General features: G+C 42.1%; 1 protein-coding gene and 1 long non-coding RNA gene across 2 annotated transcripts; both read left to right on the top strand.

The window, feature by feature from the left end:
- Positions 1 to 1,045: 1,045 nt before the first annotated feature.
- On the top strand, positions 1,046 to 21,335 carry LOC111097799. Its single transcript, XR_005365252.1, has 3 exons — positions 1,046 to 1,594; positions 2,911 to 3,065; positions 21,239 to 21,335. It is a non-coding gene; the product is annotated as an uncharacterized LOC111097799 (long non-coding RNA).
- Positions 10,595 to 11,687, top strand: LOC481399 (60S acidic ribosomal protein P0-like). The gene is given in 1 exon segment (XM_038549545.1): positions 10,595 to 11,687. A coding segment is annotated over 1 exon segment (954 nt). The 5' UTR covers positions 10,595 to 10,666; the 3' UTR covers positions 11,621 to 11,687.
- Positions 21,336 to 21,802: the final 467 nt, after the last annotated feature.

The following is a 21,802-nucleotide window of genomic DNA, read 5'->3' as shown; positions in this document are numbered from 1 at the left end:
AGGAATCCTCATCATCCAAGAGGCCCAGAGAAACTGCTGGGCTTTGTCCTGCCCCGGCCCTCGCAGCGACTTGGCTGCCTGGGGTGGAAGAAGTCGGTTCAAGTCTCTGATCTCTGAGCTCTTCCCCTGATTAGTCTGGAAGCTTCTGTCAAACTAAGATTCCAGCAGCCACCCATTAACGGGATAAAGTCCATCGAAGGCAAAATGACAGGGCTGCCCATCCTCGGTCATGCTGATGTGTCAAGCCGGACCCCATCGGAGCGACTACAACCAGAGGGCTGTGTCCCCAAAGAAGCCAGGATGTGGTGACAAATATCAGGAGGCCTTGACGTCAGCCAGGAAATGAGTTTTGCTCAGGAACAGGCCGTCCCCAACTTGGTCATCATGTTCTCTGCAGCATCCAGAGCTGTGGGGACACGTCACCCTACCTGCTGGTGAGGACGAGTCTCTAGTCGCCTGCAACACACTCACTGGCAGGAAAATCACTGAGCACAGCCCCGGACTCGAGCGTGTCCTGACCACAGCTTCCTGGAGCGAGAAAACCACGGCAGCGTCTGCCCATAAAGCACCTTGAGAAGAGCACGCGTGGGAGCCCAGGCCTAATACACCAAGTGATTGTCAGAAATCAAGGCCACCCTCCCCGGGACCCCGGGAGGAAGGAGATACAGGCCACCCTTAAAAAGCCTTTCCTTTGTCTAGTCGGCGAGCCCGGGAGAACCATCACTGGACTTAGAGACCTCGCTGGCCTCGTGTTTATCATTCCTGCACAAACTTGGCGGACGATGCGAAGCCCGGCCGTCACGAGGGCTGGCCCGCGGCCTGTTAATACCAGGCCTTCGAAACAGGCAAGCGAGTGACTCCCACAAACTCAACCTTCCCTCCCCCCGATGTTCCCACGTGCCTTCCAAATGCTCCATTAGGCCTAATACCCTTATCATCGGGGCGTCAGGACATTCCCAACAACAAACCCACGTGGGGAGAGGCAAGAGCACTGAGGCAGCCCCCCCCCCCCCATCACACTGGCCCCTGGGACAGGATGGCACAGCCGGGTCCTGAGTGTCCTTGTGCAGGGTTCTCGGGAGGCCCCAGGCCGGCTACATGGGCAACACCTGGGCGAGATGCCTCGGTGACCGACCGACCACTCATACTTCAGAGCCCTACAAGGCAGGCCAAACCCATTTGAAACGACAACTGTCACTACTATAAACGCGCGTGATTGCTCCGGGAGGGGGTAACGTGACGCGCTGGAGACACGGGGCGACCACAGCCCTGGGCCCGGCTCCTTGCACCAGGGGCCAGCCGTTGGTGACCCGGCTCCGACCGAGGGTCGAGAACCATCACCCAAGGAGATCCAAAGAAGGAAAGCTCCACGGGGACAGAATGAGCCTGGCGTTACCTGTCTAGCTTATGACCTTTTCCCTTTCCTTTCCCTTTTTTTTTTTTTTTTAACTGTCCTTCAAGGGGGCTGAAAAGCAATTTTCATGCTACGGCTCTAAATATCAGTTTATCCCTCTGACAGGGTTCTGAGCATGCCCAGTAGGGATGATTTAACACCGCGCTGATGACTTGCAACAGAAGATCGTCCTGTGAGAAGGTGGGCTGCCGCAGCTAATGGGCTCTTGTTTCAAAGGGATGCTGTGTGTACATTACCAGCGGATGGAGAAGGTGCAGAAAGGCCCGGGCAGCCATTAGGAATGGAGTGTTGTTGATGATGAAAAGGCACTTTACCGGTGAGGGAATGGTGGGAGAGAGAAGGCTTATCTGTCTTTTTGATTAGAAATGCATGCTTCCTTTCATCATCTGAGCTGAAAAATTGGCTTCTGCTCTTGGTTTATGAAACCATTTTTCTTTTTCCTTTCTTTCCAGGTTTGCAAACTGCTTAATAAATTAGTTACTGTGAGGTACATGGGTGCCACAATAACCTTAGAGGCTTTTCCCAAATGCATCCTTAATATTTTATAAGTATTTAAATAGATTTATTCAATTTGAGCGGGCTGATTTATTAAAGCTGGCATTCGGGCACAAAAAGGGGGTTCTATGCAGATGAAAGCCAATCACAAGAAATTTAAGAGGTGCTTCGGAAGTTTTTTCTTAGGAATTAGGGCAAAACTTTTGGATACAGCTAATTGAGCGAACCGGGTAAAGGAATCATCAGAAGCTTGGAGGGTTGAAATGGAAGCCTCAGGCCTGTGGTCACCCGGGGTGTTCTGAACCGTTCATTCATTCGTTCATTCATTCATTCACCCATCCAACCAGTGTTTCGGAGAGTAGTGGGAGCTGTGCTAGGCATTCTCTTCAGTCCAGCTTTAAAAGACTATACTAGGACCAAAACTTGCGTCTTTATAGCTCTCAGCCCCAGGAGGACAACAAAAGTCAAGTCGTCTTGTGTCTGGTTTTCTGAACTGCAAATGAAAGAACGACACCCCTCTTCCCCCCCTCGCCCCACCCACCGGCCCTGCCCAACATTTTTGGCCTTTAAGTGTGGTTCCTATCTCCAGCAAAAAGTGACTCGAGTGTCCTAGGAGTTCCTGTGAGGGTGACCCCATGTCGGCAGGTGTGCGGAGGCCGAGCCCCTCAGCCCGCCGGGCTCTGGGCCCGCAAGAGCCCCTGTGCCCCATGCTGGAACCTCAGTGCTTCCAAAGACCACTCGGAGCCCCCGCGCCTTCCAAAAAGCAGATTCTGGTTTCCAGCAGCATCAGACGCTCATGCACACTCCCTTGCTGATAGTCCAAAGCAATCTGCGAAAAGCTGAATTCTGTTCTACCAAGAAAGAAGAAAAAAAAAAAAAAAAAAAAAAACGAAGGCAGGCCTGGAGATTTATATCAGGTCACAAAAGCTTCGGAGAAAGTAGTCAGAATTAAAGAGAACATAAATCATCTTTTCAAAATATATTTTTTTCTTATTTACCAGATTTCTACACGCAGAATATTCGTCAAGTATTAAATCTAAATAGACATCCAATCCTAAAGAGGATGAAATATGTGAGAAAGTACACGATGATCAGTCTCGAGCAGCATAGCAGATAATGCCCCCGTGATACTTTGGAGACCGTGTGAACAATTAAGGTAATTATCCATACTAAAAAACTATTTTATAGAAACGGGCTGCAAAGAAAAGAACCACATTAGGGTCTAAACGATGAGAAAGCAGCAGCCACTCGGGCAGTCGTTCAGAGGCCTTACCTTTTCTTTTCTCCACTACTATCTGTTTGACTAAGAGAGCTGAAAATTATACCATTTGTGTTAGAATCAAATGCAAATGGAATAATTGTCCCTTCTCTAATCAAAACACATTTGTGGATTGAAATACCACATGGGGCAATTTTCAGTTAATCATGGATGTTAATAAATATGACTCTAAGCTCATAAACAAACATTACTTTGGCTAATATAATATAGGAAATTATTGTTAAGCTTGATCAGACATGTAACAAAACTGAACTTTGCAGAAAGTCGGCAAATTAACCGTCTGAAAATAGAGACGCGAACCAGCGGTAATGAAAGATTAGATTTAGCTAAAATGCTTAGACAAATCGTGCATTAGCACTAGGAAATATTTAAAGCTGGCTTTGCTGAAAATGGAAAATATTAAGTACTGTCGGAGTATTAGCTTCTTTAAAGAGCAAAGAACCAGATGCTTAGTGATTGGAGATTTAAAAACTAGAAAATCAGGTTTACCAAAATCAAAGTCACCCAGAGCCTGAATTATACCAAAGCCTCTAACAACAAACGGTATTTTCAAGTGAAATAGAGATATTTAGTACTCACTCTATTTCCATCACTGAGCTTAGAAGCCATTTTGAGATTCCTTAATGTTAGTCTTCCCTAAGTATAAAATATGTATTTATTTTGGTCACAAAATACCACAGTGGCTATAAAAGTATCCCAGTCCTCTAGAAGCCCAGGGCTAGATTCAGGCCTGCAGAGGGACTAGTCAAGGAGAAGCTGATGATACCACTTCCACCTTCAAAGAAAAACCCTGAGCTTACACCACAAACTTGATACATAGGCCAGGGCCAAAATATCTTCTCTCCAGATCTACTTGTTTCAAAATTATAACATGTTCCTCCAAGCTGAGCCTTTCGCATTTACGGGAGTGGGAAGCTTCCACTTGCTTCCGAGGAAGCCTAGACAGTCTGCTATTGGGTCAAGAGCCTGCCCTGGAGAGAATGCAGTGTGAGAGGTTTTTTTTTTCCAGTTTTATAGAGAAACAATTGACATGTGTCACTGTATAAATTGAAGGAGTACAGGCCGGCGGTTTGATTTACATGTGCTGTGAAATGATTGCCACGGTAGGTTCAGCTAACATCCATCATCCTACATGGGCACCAGAAAAAGAAAAGGAAAGGAAAGAAAAGAAGAAGAAAAATTTCTCTTTGTGATGAGGACTGTTCGGATTTACTCCCTTAACGATTTCCTGTCTGTCCTACAGCAGCGTTCACGGCGGTCCCCACGTTGCGTATTACATGCCTCGGGCTGGTGTGTCCTCTGACCAGAAGTTTGCACATTTTGGCCACCTCCTCCGTTTCCACCTTCCCCTCACCTCCACTTCTGGCAACCACAAGTCTGTTTTTTTTTTCTACGAGCTTGTTTCTGTTTTTGTTTTAGATTCCACATTAGGTGAATCGTACAGTATTTGTCTTTCTCTGTCACCCCCATCTTACTTAACAAATGCCTTCAAGATCCATCCATGTTATCACACATAGGATCCCCTCATTTTTTTATGATTGAGTAATATTCCATTGTGTGTGTGTGTGTGTGTGTGTGTACACCAATTTATTTACCGATTCGTTCATTCATTCATTCATGGCTGCTTAGGTTGTTTCCAGGTCTTCCTATGGGAGTACTAACATCTTGTCAGGTCAGTGTTTTCATTTCCTGTGGATATATTCTCCAAAGTAGAGTCACCAGATCATACGGCAGTTCTCTTTTTAATTTTTGTGATTTTTTAATCTTTTCCATAGTGGCTGCACCAATTTATGGCCCCACCAAGAGTGCACAAGAATTCCCTTTCTCCACATCCCTACCAGCATTTCTTGTCTCTGGTCTTTTTGATGATGACCATTGGAATAGGTGTGAAGTGGTATCTTCCTGTGGTTTTAATTTGCATTTCCCTGATGACTAATGATGCTCCACTTCCTCTCATGCATCTGTTGGCTCTTTGTATATCTTCTTTGGAGAAACATCTACTGAGGTCAAACCTTGGTTAAAATTGGGCAATTTAGGTTTTTTGGCTATTGAATTGTAGGCATTAGTCATATGTTTTAGATATTAATCCTTTATCAGATGTATGGTTTGCAAATATTTTTCCTGTTCTGTAGGTTGTTTTTGCACTTTGTTGATAGTTTCTTTTGTTGGGTGGAAGCTTTTTAGTTTGAGGTGGTCCCACTTGTTTTTTTCTTGTCTCTTGTGCTTTAGGTACCATATTTCAAAATCATTGCCAGAGTTCATGTCATGGAGTATAACTGCTATTTTTTGTTTAGGAGTGTTATGTTTTTAGGTCTAGCATTTAAGTCTTTAATACACTTTGAGTTAATTATTTCTGAGTGGTATAAGGTAGGATTCCATTTCCATTCTTTTGAATGTTCAATTTTCCCAGCACCATTTATTGAAGAGAACACATCTTTTCTCTGTTGAGTATTCTTGACTCCTTTGTCAAATATTAGTTGGCTATAAATGTGTGGATTTATGTCTAGTCTCTCCATTCCATTCTCTTGGCCTGTTTGTTTTTATGCCAGTACCATGCTATTTTGACTACCATAGTTTAATGAGATAGCTTGAAATCAGGGAGTGTGATGCCTCCTGTTTTTTTCTTCTTTCTTGGGATTTCTTTGATTGCATATAAATTTTAGAAGTGTTTTGTCTGCTTCTGTAAGAAATGCCATTGGAGGGGCACCTGGGTGGCTCAGCAGTTGAGCATCTGTCTTTGGCTCAGGGCCTGATCCTGGAGTCCTGGGATCGAGTCCCACATTGGGCTCCCTGCAGGGAGCCTGCTTCTCCCTCTGCCTATGTCTCTGCCTCTCTCTCTGTGTGTCTCTCATTAATAAATAAATAAAATCTTTAAAAAATGCCATTGGTATCTTGATATGGATTGTACTGAATCTATAAATGGCTTTTCATAGTATTGACATTTTAACAATACTAATTCTTCCAATCCATGAATATGAGATAATTTACCATTTATTTATGCCTTCTTTGTCTTCTTTTATCAATGTCTTATAGTTTTCAGAGTAAAACTTTCTCCTCCTCGGTTAGGGTTATTCTTCAGTATTTTGTTTTTGATGCTATTGTAAATGGGATCAATTTCTTTTCTCTTTTACAGAAAATCCATTGTTAGTGTCTAGAAACACTACTGATTTTTGTATGTTAATTCTGTATCCTGAAACTTTATTGAGTTCACTGATTAAACTTAACAGTTTTTTGTTGAAATTTTAGGATTTATCACCTGTGAAATTATTTCCTCTGCAATAAAAAACAATTTTACATCTTCCTTTCCAATACTGATACCTTTTATTTCACTTTCTTGTCTGACTGCCTTAGCTAGGACTTCAAGTACTATGTGGGATAGGAGTGTTAAGAGTCAATGCCTTGGTCTTATTTCTGATCTTAGGGAAAAAGCTTTCAACCTTTTACCATTGAGTATGATAGCAGATGTCAGCTCATCATATATGTCCTTTATTATGTAGAGGTAGGTTCCTTCTCTGCCTAATTTGTTAAGAGTTTTTATTATGAACAGAAGTTGAATTTTGTCAAATACTTTTTCTGCATCTACTGAGATGATCATATGATTCTTTTCTTTTGTTCTATTAATGTACCACACTGATTGATTTACATATATTGAACCATCCTTGCATCCCAGGAATAAGTCCCACTTGATCATGGTGAATGATCCTTTTAATATCCTGCTAAATTCAGCTTGCTCGTATTTTGTTGAGAATTTTTACACCTGTATTCATTAAGGATAATTGGCCCCTATAGTTCTCTTTTCTAGTCGTGTTATTTCTCGTTTTGGTATCAGGATAATGCTGGCCTGATAAAATGAATTTGGGAGTGTTCCCTCCCTCCAGTGTAAGGAAATGTTGACATCTAAGCTTTAGGAAGAAACAGCAATATTTTATGTATTACAGCTATTTTTTTAATCTCCGGGTCAATCTTCAGATCAATCTCTACATATCTGTGAAACTAAGTATAAAATCACACTCTATACATATAACCAATGCAAGACTCCATCTGAAAAATTCCAGTAATAAAGGCCAAAAATCAGCCCTTCCTTTGATTTATTTAAGTAACTGTCACTCTTCTCCACTTGTACAAAAATGTAGATCTAAGTCTAGAAAAGGAAAAGAAACCTTGAGTAACTAGTCAGTGAGTTCATCCAAGAAGGCCAGTTTCAATATGTGTGGCATCTTTCTACAATCTACCTTCCACTTTTTAAAAATTCCAATATTGTCAAGTATGGCAATCAATACATATGGCTAGTGAGAATAATAATTGTGTCTACTTACCAAATACTACGTATTTATAAGTCTTTGTATTTGTGTTGATTTACCTTATTAAAAACTCTTACAACAATTCTCTAGGGTAGGTACTGTTTTTAATCCTCATCTTTTAGATGACAAACCACAGCTTAGAGAAGATAAGATACCTATCCTGATTACTGGTACAGTTGGGATTTGAACCCAGGCAGACTTCAGAATTGCTGGTGAGGATTAATGAAAGCATAACCTTTCAAGCACATGTTGTCACTATTCTGAATTTCTTACATTAAAGGGATCCCTGGGTGGCGCAGTGGTTTGGCTCCTGCCTTTGGCCCAGGGCACGATCCTGGAGACCCGGGATCGAATCCCATGTCGGGCTCCCGGTGCATGGAGCCTGCTTCTCCCTCTGCCTGTGTCTCTGCCTCTCTCTCTCTCTCTGTGACTATCATAAATAAATAAAAGTTTAAAAAATAAAAAAATAATAAAAAAAATAAAAAAATAAAATATTCTGTGTAAACCAAAATTATAAAAATGTGCCCTTTCTACATTTTATATAATAAAATAATTATCCCTATTAAAAAGTAGAACTTCTATCTTTTAGGTTTAGGTTCACAGCTTGTTGCTCTATCTTCTCCATTTTCAAGGAAATAGAGTAAAAGAAATATTTATCATGCTGTGGGTCCTTGACTGAATCCACTTGCCCTTCTTTCGTACTGAAAACCAGACTAAACATTTCTGGATGTCTACATTTTAAAATTTCTAACAGTAACGAGTAAACTCTACCTAGGGTACTCTGACAAGACCTCCACATTGTCAGCAGGCCTCACATTCTACTGATTTGATTGCACCAGTGTACTCATGGTCCAACCCTTTCTGGGTCCACCCATCCTTGGATCATTCTGATATACAGTCTGTGTAAAGCACTCACTGTTTTTGAAAATCACTGTTGGACCATCAAGAAGGCAATGAGCTTTCAAGACGTAATATCTTAAAGGAACCTATAAATGAAATAGGTCAAGGATGAGGCACATAAGTGGCTGGGAAAAAAAAATCTACATTTAGTTTATACAACTTCAGCTCCCTGTCTGTTCAGATTCCATATAAGGAATAGTAACTTTTCAAGCAAGCAGGCCTGGACATATTTCTTGGCCTTATAATTCTCACAGTTCTAGACATTCCAAGGTAGAGGGTCATTCAAACAGAGTTGTAATTTCTTGTGTATATTTATTTCCAAAGTATCTTATGCATAGTTTCCCAATGAAATCATACATGGAGGCTAGGGGAATGCTAGCTGGGTTATTTTTCAAGCATGCCTAGAAGAAGCAGTCAAAAGAACTGCTCTGTCCTTTTCAAGAAAAAGGGCCAGACTTGAGCTGGATTACTGCAGCAAGAGCTTTGACCACTGTGCAGTTCACTTGACCTGCAGCTTTTGTCTTGAAGATGATGTAAGCAGAGAAGAGAGAGGAAAGACATTCATGAGATTTAAAGAATAAACTTCCCTATGGTCACTTAGGAGAATGACATGCATAATACACACGTCAGACTGGTGAGGCAGTAATAAGAGAGTTAGTCCTACAAGAATGTTCTGAGAGGCCAACCATCAGCAGTCAAGGGTCTCCTCCAAATCCCAACCACTCACCAGCAAAGCACCCTTGAGTGCACTACAAACTGCCTTAGTGCTTTGATGGCCTTATCTGAAAGAGGTAAAAGAGGTTGGACAGACCAAGATGGCAGCATGTTCTCAGATCTAGTCGCTACTAAAAATCAGAAGTCAAGTTTTTAGTATTTGTTTTACTGTACTTAAAAATAACCAAATGATATATTTATAGTTTTATGTCTCTAGGTAAAATTTAAAAGGCAGGACACCTAAGGAAATGAGGAGGTTTTGAAAATCTGCACAGATCCAGGGATGATCATTATCAATTCCCAGATAATGAGAATGGTTTAGTCAAAAGGCAAAATGATTTAAGGGAAAAGTGGATGACTCTGTATTCATTCGACAAATATTTATTTCTATCCATTCATTCATTCAGCCCTTACTGGACAGACATTCCTCTAGACACTTGGGATATATCAGTGAATGAGACATTAATCCATGCCCTCCTGGAGCTTACATTTTCATGGTGAGAGAAACTCACCATTAAACATTAAAGACAATAAATAAGAAAACTTTCCTGTAAGTGAAAGCATGTTAAGTGGTAGGGAAGAGAGAGATAATTGAATGGACTGAGGGGATCAGGAGTTTCGGAGTTGGGGGCCAGCACAGGTTGCCCTCTTAAATACAGGGTTCAGAGTATCGCCCATTGAGAAGGTGAGGATACTTGAGCAAAGACTTCTAGATGAGGGAGCTAGCTATGCAGATCTATGAGGAAGAGCCCAGAGTTTGAGAACAGCAGGTGCCTGTAAAGACCATGGTTCCTTGCCCCAAGAGGCATGAGAAGCTATTGCAGGGATTTTCCCCAAAGAAAACTATGACCAACTATGTTTCTAAATTGAGAAACTGTATTCCCCAAATGTTTCCTTGGACAAGTAAGGTATGTATGTATGTAAATACAGTCTCCTATTCTTAATAATACTACTGAACACTCATTGGGCACTAAGTGTTGGTTTTCTAGTTGGAAGAATTTAGAACAGTCTTGCTCTGTCTAAACTCATTTACCCTTTAATCCTAAAGCTGAAATCAGGCATTTGCAGAATTAGATTCTACTGGCATTTATCAACTATCTGCTTCTGTGCCAGAAAAAAACTGTGTCCATCATAATTGGGAATAAAGGATACAAGCTGAGAAGTGTATAAAACACACATTGTAACTTAATCTCCTTCAAGGTGAGGCTTCTCATCTGTTACACAAAAGAACATCTTCTATTTCTGAAAGTTTGGTGATGATTAAATGAGCAAACACATCAAATACCTGGAACGGTGTGGGGCTCACAGGTAGTCACTTAACTAACACTGCTTATCTTTCTCTCAAATCGATGGAAGATGTTACTGTTTTAAAATTAAACTAACATGAGGCCAAAGGGGTGCCCAGTTTCCTACTGGCGAAGTAAAGTGCTATCCCCATACCATCAGCAGAACAGGATTTTTAAAGAAGTTCAGAAAGAAGTTTAAGCCTCCTCTCTCCAGGCATCCTCGTGAGAGTGACATCGTCTTTAAACCCTGCGTGGCAATCCCTGACGCACCACCGCGATGCCCAGGGAAGACAGGGCGACCTGGAAGTCCAACTACTTCCTTAAGATCATCCAACTTGTGGATGATTATCCAAAATGCTTCCTTGCGGGAGCAGACAATGTGGGTTCAAAGCAGATGCAGCAGACCCGCATGTCCCTCCGCAGGAAGGCTGTCGTGCTGATGGGCAAGAATACCATGATACGCAAGGCCATCTGAGGGCATTTGGAGAACAACCCAGCACTGGAGAAACTGTTGCCTCATATCCGGGGGAATGTGGGCTTTGTGTTCACCAAGGAGGACCTCACTGAGATGAGGGACATGCTGCTGGCCGATAAGGTGCCAGCTGCTGCCCGTGCTGGTGCCATAGCTCCATGTGAAGACACTGTGCCAGCCCAGAACACTGGTCTGGGGGCCAAGAGGACCTCCTTCTTCCAGGCTTTAGGCATTACCACTAAGATCTCCAGGGGCACCACTGAAATCCTGAATGACGTGCAGCTGATTAAGGCCAGAGACAAAGTGGGAGCCAGTGAAGCCACACTGCTGAACATGCTAAACATCCCTCCCTTCTCCTTTGGGCTGATCGTCCAGCAGGTGTTTGACAATGGCAGCATCTGCACCCCTGAAGTGCTTGACATCACAGAGGAAACTCTGCAGTCTTGCTTCCTGGAGGGTGTCCGCAGCGTCGCCAGTGTATGTCTGCAGGTAGGTTACCCGACTGTTGCATCAGTGCCCCATCCTATCATCAATGGATACAAGCGGGGCCCGGCTTTGTCTGTGGAAACTGATTACACCTTCCCACTTGCTGAAAAGGTCAAGGCCTTCTTGGCTGATCCATCTGCATTTGTGGCTGCTGCCCCCATGGCTGCTGCCACCACTGCTGCACCTGCTGCCGCCGCAGCCCCAGCCAAGGTTGAAGCAAAGAAAGAGTCGGAGGAGTCGGACGAGGATATGGGATTTGGTCTCTTTGACTAATCACTAAAAAGCAACCAATTCAGCCAAGTTTATTTGTGAAACACGGAAATAAAGGCTTACTTCTCTTTAAAAAAAAAAAAGAAGTTTAAAATGTGCTTGGAATATTTGGAACCTTTGGGGGCAGTCAGAAATTAAAGTCAATCAAAGTGCATTGAGAGTACAGGGTTTCGTATGGAATTCCCAACAAGAAACTCTAGTACAGCTCTAATGTGTAAGTATTATTCAACCCTCACTGAAGCCTACAGGTGGCAAATAAGGGCAAAATAGTGACTGAAAAGAAAACTTTGCTCTTAAGTGACATTTCTGGGAGACTATTCTTAATTATATTAGACAGAGTCTACACACAACGTCACCTGGTATAGGAACGCTTAGATGTAGTCACTTCCTTCTGCTGTTGACTTTGATCAAACTACTTAACTTGCTGGGCTTTCAGAGGGAGAACAGTCGAGCATGCACAGAGTACAGAGATATTTGGGTGCAAAGGATCCCCAAAGTTGCATTACATAAGCAGCTGCCACTGTCCGCAAGTAAGATCAGCATGGAGGTCATTGAGAGAGACTTTATTTAGGTCAGGTGCCCTGGGTCCCCAAAGCTGGGCCCATGGCCAGTCAAAGACAGCCTTGAAAGACAGGACCTGGCACGATTGTATGTGCTCAGCCATAATGCAGTCCGCCTTCTGCATGTGTCTGGCTGCCCTACCCACCGTCCAGCTTCTGACCCCATCCCCTTATTTTGCAAGGGCCGCAAGATCCAAGATAAGCCGTGGCTTAGAAGCATCCACAGAAGGCTGCTTTGCCTGAAAGCTAAGATCCAATGGAGCCTGGAGGCAACACAGCTATGATGCCCAATTAGCTGGGAGTTCATTTTGCAACACAATCCCCTTTACTTGATGTACTTTCAGCATTGCTTACGAACTATATCCTACTTAGGAGTATGAACTCTCCAATTATTTGCCTTACATTATGAATCATTTATCTAGTCAATCTAATATTCTTCCCTTATGCATCTTAATACTTCAATTAACTATTATGAGTCATTTGTTATTTGTATACCAGAAAACTGCTTTCCGAGTTATTACTTATTGGTCATAATCAATTAGGGAAGTTTTTAGAGTATGGTTGTCTTATATAAATATACTGGTAAAGTTCAGCTCCTATGATTTCTGACAATTAAATTGTTCTGTCACTTGGGGACTCTCATTAATCTCAACTTGTCATCCTTGTTTATGCAGGTTATAATGGGCTATGTGTGTAAGTGAAACGAGATGCTAAAAGGCTTTGGCTTTTTAACTCTTTGATGAAAGTAAAATTGAAATGCTTTCTTAGAGTGGTGACTTTGATTTCTACAGTCTGAAGGAAATGCGTTCTAGACAGTAGCCCATCAATTCCACCATAAGCCCCAGTGATCTTTATGTAGGTTTCTAATGAAGTGGCTAGAAAAAGATGAACTGGCTCCTAACCACCCAGATTCTTGGAATTTGTACATCCAGAAAAGGAAATCACAGAGAAAAAAAAAAATCCAATTGTGCCACTCCTCATCTCTACTGGCCAACCTCTGAAAGCTCTAGGTATAACTATAACATACGTGAGTAGAAGGGAAGAATCATCAGAGTGGTCAGAAAGATCCTGGGGAAAAATTTAGATGTCAAGTACCATTGACGATGATTTGATCCATGGCAGGGATTTAAATGCAAGGAGTTGTGGTGAGGACTACTACAGGATTAGTATTAAGATGTAATTTATTGGGCATCATTATTTATGATGTGAAATATGCAAACAGTGCATTAATTAAATGCAGGTGTCCCTACCTTTAGCAAAACCTCTGACAATAATTAAATTATACAAAATAACCCAAGTCAACAGATTAGAAATCTGAACAGAAATCTAAGAGCTTTAATAAAGTCATAAATCACTATAAAGGAAATGGTAGATATTATTACATTGAGACTGAGTCTTGAAAAGAATGTGTAATAATAGAACTGATGAAAAACGGATCTGAAATAGAATTGTAAGGAACAAGGGGAGCTCATATGCCTAGATGAAGCTGCTAATCAGAAACTGGTTTGAGAAATAAAAATCTGGCAAAAAAAATACTTTAAAAAGAAAAGAATCCAGATTCACCACTGTTGACTTCCCAGGAACACTTAATGGTCTCATATTTGTTGAGTCGCATCACTCTGTGATGTTAAGCATGGTGGAGAGGGGCCAAGTTTGTTCTCTGGAAAAAGCTTTAGTGACTCCGAGTCTCCTGTCTAGTGTAATACCTTAGGACCCACTCCTGAAAAGCAGAAAGCTCACTGCTGTGCAAGAACTTTACTTCCAGGGTTGGAATAGAATCACTACTTAGGCATCAGACATCCTTAATTATGATTCTGTGGTTCTATTTTTACTATTCTAGTCTCTCTTATCCATAATGCCACCCGTGCCTTTCCCGTGTAAATACAGCTGTCGTTGACTGCTTCGGATGGGCCAAGCACTGCACCTGCATTCTCATTTATCTGCACGACTCTTGAAAGTAGATAATCTGATTATACCCTTTTTTATAGACGGATAGGGAGTTTCAGTAACTTGCTCAAGGTTAAGTCCAAAGATGTCAACCCAAACTGCCTTCCCCTAGACCCTGGCTTGAACCACTCCACTGGCATGACTTCCTCCCCGTGCCGAATTCATCCTTAATGCCATGTCAACCATTTCTCCATTTACCCCTGTGAATCAGAGAACCTTAAATGCAGCTGAGTCATCTGAGGTACCAATTCCTTGAGGGCAAGGACTGCATCTTGTTTACTTTTAAATGCATCCCCCATGCCTAACCCAAAGTAGTTATTGATAATGTCAGAGGAAGACAGTGGAAGAAAGAGACACATGAGAAGAAGGTATTCCTAAACTCAATGACTTGTTACGCCAAGCTAGCATAGGAGGACATACGATAAGAGAAATGCAATGGAGTGCCAGTTAGGAGGCAAGGTGCTTTGTCCCACTCTTCTGCTGGTGTACTGATGTGCAAATAATTTAGTTTATCTCGGACTCCATTCCTCATCTATAAAATAAGGAGTTGGTCCACCACTTGATCCCTTGCAGCCCCCACATTCTCTGATTTTATATTGATTTCAATAGTGTTTCTTCCCAACCCCACCAGTCACCATGATAAACCTGCCTTGCACTAAAACCCCTTCCATGTACCAAGCACTTTGTATACATTATCTTCCTGTGATCCTCATAACAACTCTGCGAGGATAGTATTATCGTTCTCATTCAGCAGAGAAAGTAAAGCTTAGCAGGTTTACAAGCTCAAGGTCACGCGGTCAGTGAGTGCAAGTGAGGCAACCCTGATCTCATACATTTAGAAATTTACAAGTCTACCAGAACTTGAGAACTGTTAAAACTCTTAGCTAAATGGCTTCTTAGAAAGCACAAAATACTATCCCGTGACCCTGAAAAGTTTCCAATGTGATTTCCTCAATCAACAGGGATCTGGGACTTGAGAAGATGAAACAATTACCGAGATGTGATTTTTTTGGAATTGCCACATTCGTAGTCACAACTGCGTCTCTAACCCTGGGCAAACATCTCACAAAAACATCAGATCACTGCAAACCTGTCAACACTTGGCCGTCTCCACCATCTCTCCTAAGGCCAGGCCCCAAGAGTACTTTCTGTCTGTACTATTCGGTTGTCACTTAATCACACACTCTCTCATCTAGGCTGTTGCTTCGTGTGCCTTACTCTTGCCTTGCCAACACAAATACTGGTTCCTTAAGGACAGAAACTGAGCTTTATATTTCTTTCCAGCCTTACAGTATCTACAGCAGAGTTGAACTCATTAAGTGATCCTCCCTTTCATTCAACTTATTCATCACATTTTCAGCAGGGGATCAATCAGTGTGCGCTTTCTCTGCCCCCATTCTTGTGTCCTAAAAGCACCAGCAACAGTTCAGCTGTTACTCAACTGCAAACCACCCCAAAGTGTCTCCAGAACCACACTGTGCTGCTGAGCCTGGCCTTTGATTGCCAAAAATAACCTGGTGCCAAGGTGAAGAATGTCAGCTACGATGCCTTCTGCCTTCCAGGAAAGGGTTTGATTCCTGTAGAGTGCTTCAGGTGATGCCGTTCTGTATCAGTCCAGGGATGGTAGGTTTAAAATCAGGCCCAAGAGAGAGGAGGATTAACAGAATCTCCAAGGTCCCAGGGAATCCTGCCAATTCCTTCCCCATGACTGGCCTACTCCTGTCAAAAGCTGAGATCATTGACTTAAGATTCCTTCTACTCAGCAATATGGATGATTCCGACACCTGACTTCTGGTTTTACAAATACTGCACCACAGAAAGCCCTTCAGAAAACTCATGATAGCAGAACCCAAATTTTTCAAAATGTATCATCCTGAGAGCATCTCTCTGCCTGTAGAGCAAATGGAGCTTATGTAAAAGATCTCGATATCCCTTTAAAGACCATGGACTTTGCATAACAGAAAAGACATAATCGTTGACCGTGAAACTCACCCATCTTTGCAGGAACCCCTCTACAGGGTGATGTGCTTTGCATCTTCCAGGAAATGTGCTGCAATATGGCATTACACAGTCGTCGCTCAGGGCAAAGCTGTTTGATTTCAATAACAAAATTCAGAGATATTTTCAAGATATACCCTAAAGTATTAGAAATACTTTCTCCCAGACATATGGAAAGTTGAAGCACAAAATATTAAGATCTACTATGGAAGTTGTAAGATAATTTGTATTTTCATTCACCAAGAAATAGCTGTTAACTGAAAAGAGAAAAATAACAAAGGAACCATGAACACTCAGTAAAAAATAGCTACTACACGCTAAGGCACCCTGTGAACCAAGCTCCCTTATAATGTCCTTTTCATTTAATCATCACAGAGACCCTCCGAAGTAGGATCTATCCCCATTTTGTACTTGAGACTTAAAGCTTCAGACACCTCCAGTAATAACACCATTATTAAGTGCTAGTATGAGTATTCAAATCCAGATCCCACCCACTCCAAGGCCAGGCTGTAAATCGCCAAAATTTAGTTTATGTGTCCATCCTGGCAGATGACTGGACATTCAGAGCTGATCTCGGAATTTGATGTGTGTGATGAATGAAATTGGAAGGATGAGGGACAATTACCAACTTCCCTAGATAGCTCCATTTGGCCCTGCTGGGCAGGTGCAGTGGGTCCCATTAGATTTGCTAGTTAAGGGACAGTACATCAAATAAGGCTAGAGTCAAAGGGGAGGGTAGAAGTGCTGACTTTGAGCATGTTCTCTGAAAGTGCTGTTATTTGAAAAAGCTGTACAGTGTCAGAGCTGAGCAGAGATCCAGCTGTGAATAGCACTCTGCAGAGTGTTGATAGAATCTGGGCTGTCCAGCTGTGAAGGGCCCGGAAGTGCTTGAAGAGGTGACAAGCACCCGAGCCCTCCCTCAGCCCTCCCCGACAGCTGTGGCCATTAACAACAGAAGCTACAGAGACTCACTGCAGCCAAAAGCCACAACACTACACTCTCAGCCTTACGCCTTGTCGGGAGCCTTAAACCACCTCCACCAATCACAATAGAAAAAAAAAAAAAAAAAACAGCTGCCTCAAGACAACAATGGCCCTGACATTGGGCCACAGTAATGGCCTAACTCCATGAGGAGTATCAAACCAGAGAAATCCTTCCTTGGGCTCTTGCCAGCGCCTCTACTTTTGGTCAGGGGGTAGAAGGTGAAAATGGGCTACAGCTGGCTTGTCATCCGGGGATAGGGTAGAAAATGACAACAATGCGATGTAGAGGCATCAGCAGGGGCTTTGGAGTCAGTGGAACCTGGGTTCAAATTCTGATGCTTCTGTGACTTAGTTATGCAAACTTGGAAAATTGAATAAGCCCACCAAGCCTTTCTTTTTTCACCTTTAAAGAGAGTAATCGTAATTTCCTTTTAGAGTTATAGCAAATACTAAATGAGATCAAACATAAATCTCTACACATGGTGGATTTCCAAAAGTATTAATTTTCTTTCCTCCTGCCATGCATTCAGAAAGGGGCAGATATAGCAATTTTCTGCTAAGAAATCTCATGGGTTGGGATTTCATCTGTGGGTGATGTGATGAATAAAGTGAGGACTTCCAACAGTAGCAACCTTTGAATTGGTATTTTGCCCCCGATGAAAACTATATTCAACATTGGCAAGTACAGAAGTTTGTATGTAAACAAAAAGGTTTAGAAACTGTGACCTCATTTTTACCTGCAAAGATTCTACTGTCTTTCAAGTCCAAGTTCCATCACCATGTACACTATCAATATCTCTGCTCCAAGGGGCAGAAAACCAAACATAAATTGGTTTAAGCTAAAAAATAAATATAGGGGTCAGGTAGCTCAGGAGTCCAGTTCAACCTCAGTTCCAGATTGATGAAGACCTCAAATGATGTCAGCATGATCCAGCCCTCTGCCCGGCTTCTCTGTGCTCACTACATTTGAGGATCTGCATAGTGGCCCACACTACCTTCAGACTCCCTTTGTTGAAAAATCCAGCAGAAGAGAGAAATGGCTTCTGGGATGGGTACATACACATGCACACACACATATTCGAGGCCCAGATTGGGGTTTTTATATTTATTGGCAGATCCAACTCCAGCCAGGTGAGTGGGTTATAAGCATTAGCCTGGCATGTGACGCCTGGGAATAAAGTCAGCTGGCACATTGGCTGAGAATAAAGAGGCATGATAATTTCAAAACAAATTGGGGTTACACAAAATCAGTGTAGGTACCCCACTGAAAAACCAGCAGATGTCCACTATTACATTCTAGCCCCACCGAATGATGGCCTTTATGTCCTTTCCACGTTTACTAACTTCTCTGGTGCCACTCACACAGTGCTTATTACATGCAACTTTGTAGTGTAAGTTAATGACTAGTGTCTCGAGGCCAGAGGCTATTTTAAGTGTGTTTGTCTTTGTCAACATTGTCTTTCACAGTGCCTTGCCCGCAGTGACTAAATTGAGGGAATTTAATAGAAATTAATGAATTTAACATACATAAACATTGAAAGTGAATAATTGAAGTCAAAAGTTGAAATAGTTGACCTGTAGAAGAGATTAAGAGGAAACAATGTTAGAATTATATGGTTTCTGGGGGAGAGGAAGAAAAGGAAATCGAAGGTCCTTTATTCAAAAATTGCTGTCAGAAATCCCCAACTTCCTTAAGGAATTTATTAAGGAGATTGAGAGGGTATATTGCTCAGAAATACCAAATACCCTCTGTGGAAAAGAACCCTGAACTTTCCAAGTCAAACCATCAAGATAAATAATTAAAGGAAAATATTCCAAAAGGTGAAGGAGGAAGGTGAATTAATGGGAATGGAGAGGAGAGATAGGAGACAAAGGCTCTGAAAAAAAGAAAATGGTTTTCGGTCACTCCACCAAGAACTTAGGAGAATAAAAAATTGCGGATAAGAAAGGCGAATTCACTGTCAAAATTGCCCCCAAAAAGTCTGTTTGTAGGATGAGATCTGGTCACCATCAAATCCTGTCTGGAGGAAGTCCTCATAGCATGAGCCTGAAAAGTTGATTAAGTCTCTTAAATACGACCACACTCTTTCTTAATTAACCTCTGGGCTACTGGGTCGCAGAGTGTAGATTGCTTCTCTTTTATTAGCAATCACCAATTCTACCTTGTCGGGATTGCGCAGAACACAAACAGGTACAAGCAGTCCGTTACAGCCTCATTGTTGACAAAGGTATTTCAACTGAGAATCTCCTTGTAGGAGAAGTTAAACGTGTCTTGGGTCAGGAGAACATTTGGCAAAATAGAGCAAGAGGCAGCAAACTATGGCCAGTGCGCCATGTTCAGCTGTTTTTGTAAAGTTTTATTGGCATATGCCCATGTCCATTTGCTTAGTATTGTCTAATGGTTGCTTTCTGTTCCTGCAAGGGCGGAGTTGAGAAGTTCCCCTAAGGATCATACAGTCCAAAGAGCTTAGAATATTTATCATCTAGACATTTACAGAGTCTATAGACCCCTGCCACGGGAAACAGAGCATCCCCGGCCACCAAACCCGAGGGTGGCTTTTCTACCCATTCTCAAGGAATCAGTCACATCAATGGCAAAATGGCAGCAAGCTGGTGTGTCAGCATCAGCATCAGTAAGACTTGTGGACTGTAAGGAGAGAAAGCCAAGGAGCCTGACAGAGAGCAGCAGGCCTGGTTACTGGGTAGAAGGCTCAGCCTTCTCGGTTGAGAAACCAACAGGGGGCAAGATGGGTGAGGGGGCAGGTGCACATCAGGCCTCCTTGGAGAAAGGGGGGGGGGCAATTAGCAAAAAAACATCCAGTGCCTATGTCTGCCTCAAAGTGTTTCTCTTGCCTGTTACTGCTGCACATTTGAATGTTTTATTTCTTCGACCCTCCGAGCATTACCAAACAGTTATTATCTGAGCTTCTAACAAACAATTATTCCAGCTCCTAATTTATATTTCAATCATTTTAACTACTGATCTTATGATCACATCCAGGCTCTGATCACATTAGTGTCTATTAACTATGCAGCAACCAATAAAATCTGCATGAGAGACTTATTCCATATATACTCCCTTAGCACAATTTATTAAAATAATGTAGACTATTAACATTTAAACTAAATGTAATATATATATTTAATATAAAAATTCTCATTACTGTGATTAATAAAATTTTTAGTGTAAGCTGATATTTAGTTAGAGAAAATGAACAAGTTAAGCCGACTGAACTATTTCAGTTACATTAATTTAATTAAATATGACTTTTACATTATGTAGGATTAGGTACATACCGCTGATAATTCTAACATATTTAAAGAATCAAAAAGTAGAATTCCACTATCAAAGTTACAGTCGAATCGCCAAAGGTTGTTTTAGATAAAGCGTATTAACCTCTCTCGCCGAAACCCCCTCACTTTTCCAGAAATGCTCTCAGGAATTACAGAAGCTGAAAAGTAGTGCAGTAATACTACACTATTTTTCTCCTTTACAAATCTCATTGTTTAGGCTTTCCCTGTTGAGCCTGCTCTAGGGCCATGTGTGTGTGTGTGTGTGTGTGTGTGTGTGTGTGTACAGTAGAAAGAGGCAGAGATAAAGACAGAGACACAGAGACAGATCTCATGCTGGTTTTTTTTAAAAAACCATCTCCATTTATATAGAAACATTTCTGGAAATAATGTGCTGGTCAAACTCCACTTTCCTCCCTGTGGGCTGTTCCATGTCAACACCCTGACCTGGGCTCATACAACTGCCCTGCTACTTCCTAACTTTGCAAACTGGCCAACAACTACTTCAGCCCACTTTCTCCATCAGTAAAATGGAAATGAGAGTTTGTGAGGATAAAGTGAGATGAGTCAAAAAAACCACCTACCTTCTAATGGCTGTCCCTCCAGAGCTGGGTCTCTTTGCTGCTGCCTCTGAAAATGTTATGCTTTATTATTCCAAGTGCAATCTAATGGCCAGTGTGGCTGAATTATCTTTGCATTCCAAAAATGTTTCCTAGATGGCCACATGGCCGTGAATCCATATCGTTGCTCTTTTCTGCACTCTTTACTCAATATCTTGTTCTGCTCTGTCTTCTGTGTTGACGACATTTCCCTGACAGCAAGGTTGTCCCTTGACCTTTCAGGGCTAAAAGGTAGAAGGAGAGACTACGTAGAGCACTAACATGGGGCTCTGGAGGATCTGGGTTGAGTCCCAGTTTACTTGCTACATGGCCTTTAGGTAAGTCTTCAGTCTTTTTAAGTCTCAATCGCCAAGCCTGCTAAATGGGTATGGCCAGTAATAACACCTACCTACAAAGTCGTTATGAATACTGAATTATTACTGCAGATTAAGTGCTTGAAGAGTGCCTGGCTCATAGGATGAGCTCAATAATACCATCAATGATATTGGGCATAGTGATTCCTAAAACAGAAACACAGCTCTTCTAGAGGCTGGGTCATGTGTTGGTGGTGAGTTCAGAGCTTGAGGAGACCCAGAGACATTTCTGTAACTACCAGAGTATTGGGAGCTGTAAGGATTCAATTCTCTAGAAGGAAGAGAGGATAGGAAGAGAATAGGATACCCCACCGTTTGGCTCACGTGGTTTATTTCTAAAGGGTCTGCTTGATAATGACTGAAATTTCTAGCATGGCTAGATTTAGTCACTTTCAGAGAGCAAAATAAGAGCAAAAAGAAGAAAACCTGCCCC

This window comes from Canis lupus, chromosome 10, assembly GCF_011100685.1.
Source record: "Canis lupus familiaris isolate Mischka breed German Shepherd chromosome 10, alternate assembly UU_Cfam_GSD_1.0, whole genome shotgun sequence".
In the NCBI taxonomy this organism is placed as follows: domain Eukaryota; kingdom Metazoa; phylum Chordata; class Mammalia; order Carnivora; family Canidae; genus Canis; species Canis lupus.
This window is presented reverse-complemented; position numbering and strand designations above follow the sequence as displayed.